This window comes from Gastrolobium bilobum, unplaced genomic scaffold, assembly GCF_033153095.1.
Source record: "Gastrolobium bilobum isolate Gb01-03AN ecotype WA unplaced genomic scaffold, APGP_CSIRO_Gbil_v1 utg39360, whole genome shotgun sequence".
Lineage (NCBI taxonomy): Eukaryota > Viridiplantae > Streptophyta > Magnoliopsida > Fabales > Fabaceae > Gastrolobium > Gastrolobium bilobum.
Window position 1 is genome coordinate 94981 of NW_026896693.1, and position 11794 is coordinate 106774.

The following is an 11794-nucleotide window of genomic DNA, read 5'->3' on the forward strand; positions in this document are numbered from 1 at the left end:
CTGAACTTAGCACATTGGTCCCTGTTATATACCTTATAAGTCCTCCACAAATTTTATCGAGGACCATTTTAGTCCCTGTTATTGTCCACAGTTGGCCACATTGGTCCCTAACAAATTCATCGGGGCCCAAATTAGTCCATGCTAAACATGACAGTAAGACCAATGCCACAAAAAACTGTTACCACAAAAAGCTCTTTCCCCCCTTCTGTATAATTCCCTCCATCCTTGTATTTAGTGTTCATACAGTCTTTTGACTTTTTAATTGGCATTTACAGATAACTTAATACTTAGCAGATTGTGCTTTAAGAACAATCAAGTTCAAGGACATTAACCAAATTATATACATTGCATGAACAACATCTCATTATATCCCAACATTGGTCTTTCCATTACAGAGAAGCATACATATTACAGATTAAAAATGAACATTTCACTCCACCCTACTACAAAGATATAAACATATTACAAAGACAATGATAATGGATCCAGCAAACACCCTAGCACACCTACACACATGCATCATTTCCTTCTCAACCCTTTCAAAGTGTGCCTGCATCTTCATTGATATGTCTTCAATCTTTATACAGTGCTCACTAATCTTCTTTTTGTGGTCATTCACCTCCAGCTGCAGTTCATCATTGAGCTTCATGTCCAAAAAGTTCAACTTGAACTCCATTTCAGCTACATTCAACTCCAGCTTGTTAATTGTCCAATCTTCCAACTCCATGGTATCAGATGTAGCATCATCCACCCATGTAAAAAAGTTACAGTGTGGCTTCTTTTCCTAAACCAAATTCAACTATACAGTTAATAAGATTGACATACCAAAAATAACGCATGAAAAAATTAACCTCACCTTGAAGTTGGGGCACCCAAAAAATGATCTATTAGAGTTTCTAGGTGTCTTGGAGGTGTAAACAACACTGTGCCTCCCACATTTACACAATGGAGCAACTCTCTTTCTTCCACTTTTGGACCCAAATGAACTACTTGAGCTCCCCCTTCCAGAAGACATAATCATGGGATAAAAACAAAGAACAACCCTAAATCGAACATTATACACCCACCTTCCCTACACCGTCAATCAATTTTTCCCAAATTCATGCTTCAACCTTCGATTCGATGCCATGCTTTCTGGTTTAAGTTGAACCCTAACAAACAAACGACGACGTTTCTTGGATGAAAGAGAACTGGTGTGTCCAACGTGGATGGGTTTCAACAAATGACGTCGTTCTTCCAACACACGTGGGCTTCAGCATGTCACTTAACGTGACACATCATCACCGTCATTCACACTGTCACTTTTGGATTGACAGAAGGACTAATGTGGGTCCTATTTCACATTGTTGGGGACTATTCAACAAGTTTATTTTTCTTAGGGACTAATTTGGCCACCGCATTTTTTGTCAGGGACCAATTTGGGTCTTTACTCTTTTACAAATATTGGAGTTATATAGACGTTAATCAATGAGATAACTCAACCTTGGGTGGTTCTCTCAATTGGGGAAATCATGAACTTCTTCGACTACTTCATGATATGGCTTGCTGTCACTGATCGAATTGCCAAACTCCAAGTTTGGCAAATGTGTCTCTACTTTATGATATGGCACAAATTCTCTGTCTTTTGCCAATATACCGGTGCTTTAGTCACAGATGTCAAGAACTTTCCCGAAAGCAGTGGCAATATTTTGGGCCTTCTCAAGGGTTATGTTGGTCTAAGTGGTGCCATTATCACACAACTCTACCATGCTTTCTATGGTGATAACTCACAAGCTCTTATCTTACTCATTGCTTGGCTCCCTTCCTCTAGTTCCCTTCCTTTACCTTCCAACAATTCGGATATTGAACACACTACAAAAACCCAACTAGGAAGTCAAAGTTTTCTATCACCTTTTATATATCTCCCTTGGCCTAGCTGGGTTTCTCATGGTATTGATCATTATCCAGAACAAGCTTGAGTTTTTTCAAGGATTGAATACATTACCGAGCATTGAATTTGTTGGATTACAATCTGAAAAGCACGTACATACATGTAAAATTTGCGTGTCGGACAGGTGGACACGTTCGGACACGCGTTCGACACGCGGTCAACATTTGGGGACACGCGGTCAACTCTCTGACACGTTCCAACACGTTTTTTCTACACGCAATCAACTTTTTCCGACACACGGTCAACGCTCGGACACATTTTCGGACACGCTCGAACATGTTTTTTTTTTGTTTAAATCTTAATTTTATTTTGTTAACTAAAAATAAAAGAAATGATTTATAAATTAATTTTTTTCTACTATGAAATTTGACATGAAAATTAACAAAGTACGACAAATTATTTATATTTATATTTATATTTACGTTATAAAATTTAAATATTTGATTGGTTATATGACTTATTATGGACTCTTATATGTATTAAATATAAATTATATTATATATATTAAAATTTTTATTTAATATCAAAACGTGTCCCAACGTGTCGAAATATGATATTTTTTAGAAACTAATGTGTCGGCGTGTCGTGTTGTGTCGTGTCCCGTGTCTCGTGTCTGTGTCCGTGCATCATAGATTACAATAATTAATTAATTATTAATTCTCATTTAATTTTAATAATTAGATGCATAAAAATCAACACTTAAACTTATAATTTTTTTTATACCAGTATAAGTTAATCTTGTCCCATGTGTGCGTGTGCGTGCGTACATGATTCATGCATGTCTTTGTTCAAATAGATAAAACTGAGCATAAAGACATAACGACTTTGATGATCAAATCAATGGATTAAAATAGAGGTAAGTGCAAACATATATCAAATATTAAGATTTGATGTCGAATATTTTAGTTTGACACCACACCAGTGTCTAAAGTTCCTAAGTCATTCAATGTTTGTAATCCTTTTAAATTATTTTAGTATTTTATTGCTCTGAATTAAATGTCATTTGGAATATAATATTAGTGAAATATTGAAATTTTCAATCACACATTTTTTATTTGGAAAAAGTGTTTATTCTTTTAAATGACACATTTTATTGTTGGGAGGAGGATATTTGAGAAAAATAAAGGTTATAGAAAAATATGGAGGAAGAGAACACTTTTATTACTACACAACTCTTTTTCTCTTTTGGCTTGTTGACTTGATACAAAATGATGGAGATGACCCCTATTTATACTACTGGCACCTCCACAAAACAATGGCTCCAAATAATTCTAGAGTTTTCTATACTAGCCTAGTACAATTATTAATTGTGGTAGGTGCAACTACCCTTATTAATAATAGTAGGTGCAACTACGCTCTAGAACTTTCATGGAATTGACTAGAATAGAAATTTCTAGATCTTTGACCAAACTAACTCCTAAAGTATAATTCTAGATGTTGGGCTAAATGTATACTAAGCCCAACGCACCAAAAAACTAAATCAAGTTTATTTATGCAACACTTATATCATTTCACTCTCACAAAGAGGTGAGACTCAAACCTTTATTTTTTTTGGTAAATTCTCTCTCTTTCTTTATCTATCTCTTTTTCTCTTCCTTTATCTATCTCTTTCTCTCTCTTAAAATGACACAACTTTACATCCTTTAATTTAAGATGAACACACTTTGCACTTTTTATTTTGCTAGAAATAAAATTTAATTTATTATATTTCTATTTTTATATTTATTTTCATAGAAGATCATAAATTTAAAACCTACGTATGAAATTCAAATCACTGGGTTATAACAGTCCAACTATGGGTCAATCAATACGTTAACTTGAAGACAAGATGTAAACTGATTGTAATGACAGGCCAAAGTTTAAAATATTTTCATTTTTTTTCCTTCGTTCCTCCTGTGATAGAGAATACAAGCCTAGAGCCTAAAAAAATGAATACCAACGAAGGAGCAGATCTCATTAGCAATCTTCCTGATGCACTCTTAGCTGCTATCATATCCCTCCTTCCAGGCTCCGAAGGTGTGAGAACCAGCATACTTTCCCAGCAATGGAAAACAGTCTGGAAGCACTCTTCGCACCTCAGCTTCAATCAGAGACAAATGTTGAGGCCTTTAACCGAATCATATCTTCAAACTACGACCCCAAACATCATGCGTCTTAACGCGATTTTGCGTCATAAGGTAATGCCTAGAGAGGAAGGAGATGCAGATGCAATTGGCGAAGCAGCAATGTTGATCAATTCAGTCCTGGATACTCACTCTGGTCCCTTAACAAGTTGCAAGATTCGACACATGGTCGAGAGTTGCACGAGTGGGGAAGCTGTGGGGTGGATGAAGAAGCTTTTGGAGCAGAAAGGGGTGAGAGAGCTTTCCATGGAAGGCGAACCCCCTCTTAATGCATTTTTTCTACAAAATGGAGAACATACTTTGAGAGAACATGGAATGATTCTTGATTTGCCTTTTGAGACTTTTTCAGGTTTTGAGGTGCTTCAATTGAAGAACTATTACCTTAACACCTCACCCTCATGTGATGTACCTCAAAATCTGAAAACCCTAACATTAATTAACGTGAATTTACCGCCAGAGGGTTTGCAAGGGATTCTGTCTAGTTGTTCATCACTTGAAAATCTAACCCTTGATGAATGTGGTTTCAGAAAAAAAGTTAAGATTGACAGTCCAAGTCTCAAATTTTTAAAAATTTGTAGAATGAATGTGAATGAGATTGTGATTTCTATGAATCACAGGTCCTCTAATGGTGTTTCTCTCAAACACTTCAAACACACAAGGAGTTCTCTGAATATACCTCTTTGTATATCTTTTAACATTCAAGCCTTACTTTTAAATGATTTACATCGTGCTATTTAAAAGCAATAGCAAATAACTAGAAATACTAATGACTAACTTAGGAAATCTAAACACATTAATGACTACTTCTTAGAAACTTTAAACTCATTAATGTCCACTAACAAATTCCTAAGGGACACACCTCTTCACCACAAAACCTTTCATTTTCTATTTACTTTTATTCAAATAAAGTTTAAAACCCAACAAAAATCCTCCTTAAACTTTAATATCTCTACCATCCTTCATTCCCATCTTGCATACTTGTTGTCAACTCGGATTTCGGTTGCGTCGACTTGCCCTTGCTCCAGCTTGCTTAGTAAATTCCTTAGCCATATTGCATGGCAAACACACCAAGATGCCGCAACATACTCGGCTTCACATGTAGACAGGGTCACAATGGGTTCTTTTTTTGATACCCACGTGAAAGCCGTGTTTCCCATGAAAAACACATAGCTAGCCGTGGTCTTTCTATCATCAACATCTCTGCACCAATCACTGTCTGAATAACCAGTCAACTTGTATTTGTCCGACTTCGAGTAATGAAGTCCTTGTGAGATTGTTCCCTTCACATATCTCAGAATTCTCTTAGCCGCCTTCCAGTGAGTGCACCCCGGGTCTTCCATAAATCGACTTATGATCCCAACACTCAGACACAGATCCGTCCTCGTACACCTCAAGTACCTCAGACTTCCAACTAGACTTCGGTAGTAACTCGGATCAACTCTCTCTCTTCCATCATACTTTGAAAGTTTCAACCCGGGTTCCATTGGCGTTGAAACTGGGTTGCAGTCTGTCATTTTAAACTTCTCTAAAATTCCTTTTGCATAGGCTTCCTGAGAGACGAAGATCCCGGATTTGTCTTGTCTGACCTCCAGACCAAGAAAATACCTCATCAGACCAAGATCCGTCATCTCGAACTCCTTCGTCATTTTCTTCTTAAAATCTTGAATCATCCCTTCATCATTACCCAAGAAAATCAGATCATCAACATATAGAGCAACAAGTAAAATTTTACCTTCCTTCTTCTTTACATAGAGAGCATGTTCATATGAACACTGCTCAAATCCATCCTTTTTGAAGTAATTGTCAATTCTTGTGTTCCAGGCTCTTGGGGCCTGCTTCAATCCATACAAGGCTTTCTTCAGTCTCAACACTTTTCTTTCTTCTCCAGCTTTCATGAATCCCGGAGGTTGTTCCAGATACACCTCCTCTTCGAGTACTCCATTTAAGAATGCCGACTTCACATTCATCTGATAGATCGGCCATCCAAATTGGGCTGCTTGAGAGATCAACAGCCTGATTGTCTCCATTCTTGCTACGGGTGCGAACACCTCGTCATAATCAATGCCAGCCTTCTACCTATACCCTTTCGCCACTAGCCGGGCTTTGTATCTTTCGATCTCTCCCTTAGCGTTCATTTTCTTCTTGTAGACCCATTTCACACCAATGGGCCGACTTCCTCTGGGCAGCTCAGCTAACTCCCACGTCTTGTTTTTTTTATCGCCTTTATTTCCTCCTCCATGGCTGATTGCCATTTCTCATCTCGGATTGCTTCTTCAAAGCTTACTTCTTCAGAATCTGCCAACAGACATACCAAGCGTGCTTCACTGGTGGAATCATACAAATCTTGTAGACTCCTCAATCTCGGTTGTCTCTGCTCTTCATCACTATCTGAGTCATTCGGATTCTCAGGAATCCGGGTCGAAGGTTGTCCGACCTCAATTGATTTAGTCCGGGTTCCATATTGACCCCGGATGGACTACTCCAGTCCCATCCATCTTCCTCATTCACTTTTACATCTCGGCTCACCAACACCTTTTTATTGACGGGGTCCAGCAACTTGTACCCCTTCGTCTTCTCATCATAGCCAATAAACACATACTTCTTACTTTTATCTTCTAGCTTTGTCCTCAATTGATCCGGTATGTGTGCATACACAACACTACCAAAAATCTTGAAATGAGCCACTGATGGCTTTAGACCACTCCATGCTTCTTGTGGAGTTTTATCATTCACACTTGAGTGCGGACATCGGTTTTGCACGTACACGGCACATTGCACGGCTTCTCCCCAGAACTCCTTTGGCATGTTCTTCGTTTTTAGCATAGATCGGACCATATCCAGGATAGTCTGGTTCTTTCTCTCAGCTACTCCATTCTGCTGGGGCGAGTACGGAGCGGTCAGGAACCGCCTTATCCCATGTTCTTCACAATACTTCTTGAAAGCTGTTGACACGTACTCCCCACCTCGGTTTGAGCGGACCGACTTGATGTATCTTCCAGTACCATTCTCTATCATTGTTTTAAAACTCCTGAATGTCTCTAGCACCTCGGATTTTTCCTTCAAAAAATACACCCAAGTCTTTCGACTGAAATCATCAATAAAGGTTACAAAATACTTCTTACCACTGAAAGACCCCGGAGCAATGGGTCCACACGGGTCGGTATGTATCAACTCCAGAGGCTGCCTAGCTCGGTATCTCGCCATCCTTTGGAATGGGCTTCTCGCATGTTTTCCCAATACGCAGTCCTCGCAAAATCTTCCTTCTGAATTAATCTTCGGTAGTCCCACTACCATGTCCTTCTTCATCATCTCGGTCAGACCACCATAATGAAAGTGTCCAAACCGTCTATGCCACAAGTCCATCTTATCTTCTACCCCGGCTTGCAGACAACCGACCTCCATGCTCCTTAGACTCAACTTGTACATTCTGTTCTTTTCCATCTGAACTCGGGCTATCAGACGCCCTTGTTTGTCTTTCAACAGTAGAACTCGGTCTGTTATTAGAACCGAGTAACCCTTCTCCATCAGCTGTCCAATGCTCAATATGTTACTTTTGAGCTCGGGCACGTAATACACGTCCCGGATTGTACCAACTCGTCCATCCTTTTGCAAGAAACAGATCGTACCTCGGCCCTTTACTTCAATTTTGGACGCGTCTCCAAAAGAGACATGTCCGGCTTCCACCGTCTTCAACTCCTTAAACAAGTGTTTGTAACCACACATGTGATTACTGGCACCGGTATCCAAATACCACTCCGTCTCATTCTTTGAACTGGTTTCACCATGGGCTAGCATAAGAACTCCTCCATCTCCTTCTACAGCGAGGTTTGAAGCCTCGTCAACTCTTCTTTCATCTCGGAAATCCTTAGCGAAATGCCCAACTCGGCCACAGTTGTAAGACTGGTCCGAGTTGCAATCTCTTGAGTAATGGCCATACTTGCCACACTTGTAACATTCCACATTTGTTTGATTTGACCACCGGCCTCTTCCACCTCGGCCACGTCCTCTTCCTCTCTGACTCGACTCAGCTCTTTCTTCATTTCTCACCTCATGACCTCGGCCACGACCACCACGGCCATTTCCACGTCTTGCTCGTCCACGACCTCTACCTCGGACATTTTGAGAATAGAGCGCCTTCTCATCTTTAATGGTTGCTTTTGTCTGGAGTGCTTGCTCCAGCGACTCCTCCTTTTTCTTCTTCTTGCGCTACTCATGCGCCTCAAGGGAACCTGCTAGCTCTTCAACAGAAAGCGTAGCCAAGTCCTTCGACTCCTCAATTGCACATACCACGTTTTCGAAGTCGTCTGTCAACGACCGGAGAATCTTTTCAACAACTCTAGTCTCAGATAATTCCTCACCATTCTGCTTTAACTGATTCACCACGGCTTGAACGCGGGTGATGAACTCGGATACACCCTCTGAATCTTTCATCTTCATGCCTTCCAACTCGCCACGTAGAGTTTGAAGTCGGACCTGCTTTACTCGGTCAGCACCTTTATAGACATTTTCCAAGATGTCCCATGCTTCCTTAGACGTCGTTGCTCCTCTATCTTCTCAAATCCGGACTCGTCTACAGCTCGGAAAAGCGTATATAAGGCTGACTTGTCCTTCGCACGCGTCTCTTTCAACGCCTTGGTTTGAGCTGCTGAGTATCCTGCGGTAGTTGCAGGTTCAGCAAAACCGTCATGAATAACATCCCAAGCATCCTGGGATCCGAGCAACGCCTTCATCTGGGTACTCCAATTCACGTAATTCGCCTTTGTCAGGCGGGGCAACGACATACTGGAAGTGCTCACACTCTCCATAACTCAAGCTCTGATGCCAATTTGTGAATCACAGGTCCTCTAATGGTGTTTCTCTCAAACACTTCAAACACACAAGGAGTTCTCTGAATATACCTCTTTGTATATCTTTTAACATTCAAGCCTTACTTTCAAATGATTTACATGGTGCTATTTAAAAGCAATAGCAAATAACTAGAAATACTAATGACTAACTTAGGAAATCTAAACACATTAATGACTACTTCTTAGAAACTTTAAACTCATTAATGTCCACTAACAAATTCCTAAGGGACACACCTCTTCACCACAAAACCTTTCATTTTCTATTTACTTTTATTCAAATAAAGTTTAAAACCCAACAATTTCTGCATTTACCCGTGATGTCATAGAGTTTCTTACCATTGTTTCTAAACCTCTAAGACTAGATTTAAAGGTTCCAAAACTTAAGGTTCTCCGTTGTTACAATGATTTCAAACATGAAGGGAGATATTATTTTGAATTTGGACATAAGCTTTTTACCTCAATGGAGATTCTAGAAGCTTGCCGTGATATTCAAGTATGTATTTCTTCTCAACCAGTCTATACTGCACTAAATCATCAATTGATTTGAATGATAACAATTTGTTATTGCATGAAATGTTAGATCACTTTGGTATTAATAAGGTTACAGTTGTGTTGTGGTTGTGTCTAGTTAATGCAATGTGCATTTGCTTGCAATTGAGATATTGTGGCTCTATCATGTTATGCTGTCTACAATTTAAACCTTATGATATACTTGTTTCATTTAGAAGTTTATGTAGACATATTCTTCACACCTCAATTTAAACCTCTATTTCTTTTATATAGTTGTGTTTTGCTTTTGTTTCAGAATCCTCAGAGTTCAAGCATCGTCAATGTATTTGAGAATCTGGTTACTATCTGCATTGAATTAGATTTGAACAATGACAGAAATGTCATATCTCTCTCTTATGCCCTTAGATCTCTCCCTCATTTGCAGAATCTTGAAATAAACAACGAGGTGCACTTATGCTTACTTTAGTGAAATGCTTGTAATTTTCCTTTTATATTTATGTGTGCATTTATATGGGTCTCATGACATAGTTTTTTCCTGCTGCAGGTGAAGAATGATTCTATGGATCACTATAGTAATGTGTTTGGTGAAGATGAAGATGATTTTCTCTTATTCCCTAAGCATTTTGAGTGTATTTATCGCCGATTGAAGACCCTTTGCATAAGGGGATACACAGGAGAAGAACTTGAAGTTGAATTTGTTAAGTACATAATAACAAGTGCTGGAAAGATGGAGGGGATCACCATTTGGTTTGTTGATGATTGCTCATGGGCACAAGCCACTGCAACTTTGTGTTTGTTGTCATTTCCAAAGGCCTCTACGAAATTGTCAATCACTCTCAAACCTGGGATGGAGTACATGACAAAAGTAGGTGGGAGCTTTGAAAAGTGGATCTCAACTCTAAAACTATATTAATGGTGACCAAACTGTATTTTTCGTTGTAATTTCTTGGTCGTAAACAATGCAACTTTCTTGTCAAATTGCTAAATTACAGAATAACTGTATTGTTTATTTCTTGTTTGGTATGCTGTGTTTTTAATATATTTTCATTGATTATATTTAGGGAAATGAGATAATTATCTCATGCAACAGAGACAAAAATAGCGGGGTCCATTATTTTTTCTTTTTTTGAAAAAGTAATGAACCCCCACAATCATATCTCTGTTGCATGAGATAATTATCTTCATGCAACATGAGATTAATAGATCCCTTATATTTATGCCTATTACTTCTGCAAATAGCCTACAACCATAAACAAAAGATTAACTTGAATGTGTTTGGCAAAGGTACATCAATGATGCACGAGGATTTTGGATTTGAGACATAAACTTTACACAAAAAGTCCGTTAAAATGGATAATGAAATCCAGAAGACTCGTGTGGTGAACTGATCATGAGCCTCCTTAGAGGTTATACACCAAATCAAAATCAAGGCGTATGTTTGCTTCCACATAAACTTCCATCTCTTTAAAAGGATATTACTAATTCTTATAGCATTGTAAATCGGAAGCATAGAGATGAACATCCACAAGTTTTAGCAATTAAGAGCAAATGAAATATTAAAGAGTAGCTGAGAGATACATATTTGACAACTTGTGGGGTAGTCTTATTTCGAAACGGTACAACCCTTGGAGAAAAGGTAGCATGTTATTAACACCTTCCTATTTTACAAATTTGTATACAAATGCGTGGGGCTGTTTTATTTCTGGTTTTGGCCAAAATTGATAAGTTATTTATCACTCCGATTTTTTCTTTCATTTACCATATTAGTTATTTTGTAATTGCAATTCTTTTTTTTTTTTGGTAAACAATTGCAATTCTTTTAATTACTCTCAATTAGATAATGTTTTAAATTAAATTTAATCAATTACATTTTCTACTATATATTCAGTTATAATAATAGACAATTTAAGAAATTGTAATTATAACTAATTAACTGGGTGTGTAAATACATAGTAAAAAAAATTCTAAATACGCTCCTTAAATTTTGAACGTAAATGTATTTAACGTATGTATGTATGGAATACGCGAACTATTTATGAAAACTTAAAGCTCATTCCTTGGAACTATTTATGAAATCTAAATACAGAAAAATGTGTTAATTAAGTTATCAGTATTTACTCCCAGAATATCTCGTTTTGGGTTGAAAGATTAAAAAATTATAATAATAAAGATTATTATAACCCTGAAATAAATTAAAATTATAAAAATAGCTTTGATTTCCGACCAAAATAATATTTTGGGTTCAATATAAATAGCTTCTTTGCATTCGCTACAGAAAAAATAACCCCATCTAATATATTTAAAAAAAAAATGAGTAAAAAAAATATTATTACGATCACATTGAAGTTTACCACAACAATAAATAGCCCTCAATGGATAAAAGA

At 37.8% G+C, this 11794-nt stretch overlaps 3 protein-coding genes across 3 annotated transcripts; 1 reads left to right on the forward strand and 2 right to left on the reverse strand.

The window, feature by feature from the left end:
* Nucleotides 1-430: 430 nt before the first annotated feature.
* Nucleotides 431-1015, reverse strand: LOC133301455 (uncharacterized protein At4g04775-like). Its single transcript, XM_061501082.1, has 2 exons — nucleotides 857-1015; nucleotides 431-784 (listed from the first exon to the last, which is right to left on the reverse strand). Exons 1-2 carry the CDS (start codon nucleotides 1013-1015, stop codon nucleotides 431-433), a joined length of 513 nt encoding a protein of 170 aa, XP_061357066.1.
* Nucleotides 1016-3858: 2843 nt separating this feature from the next.
* Nucleotides 3859-4679, forward strand: LOC133301457 (putative F-box protein At1g67390). Its single transcript, XM_061501083.1, has 2 exons — nucleotides 3859-4410; nucleotides 4671-4679. The coding sequence occupies exons 1-2, from the start codon at nucleotides 3859-3861 to the stop codon at nucleotides 4677-4679; spliced, it is 561 nt and encodes a 186-aa protein (XP_061357067.1).
* A 333-nt stretch (nucleotides 4680-5012) lies between these two features.
* On the reverse strand, nucleotides 5013-5699 carry LOC133301458 (secreted RxLR effector protein 161-like). The gene has a single exon (XM_061501084.1). It carries the CDS (start codon nucleotides 5697-5699, stop codon nucleotides 5013-5015), a length of 687 nt encoding a protein of 228 aa, XP_061357068.1.
* Between the last annotated feature and the right edge of the window lie 6095 nt (nucleotides 5700-11794).

Coding starts and splice junctions, on each gene's coding strand:
- LOC133301455 (XM_061501082.1), bottom strand. CDS start 1,015: ATGTCTTCTGGAAGGGGGAGCTCAAGTAGTTCATTTGGGTCCAAAAGT. Junction 785..856: donor TTGGGTGCCCCAACTTCAAG/GTGAGGTTAATT, acceptor AATTTGGTTTAG/GAAAAGAAGCCACACTGTAA.
- LOC133301457 (XM_061501083.1), top strand. CDS start 3,859: ATGAATACCAACGAAGGAGCAGATCTCATTAGCAATCTTCCTGATGCA.
- LOC133301458 (XM_061501084.1), bottom strand. CDS start 5,699: ATGACGAAGGAGTTCGAGATGACGGATCTTGGTCTGATGAGGTATTTT.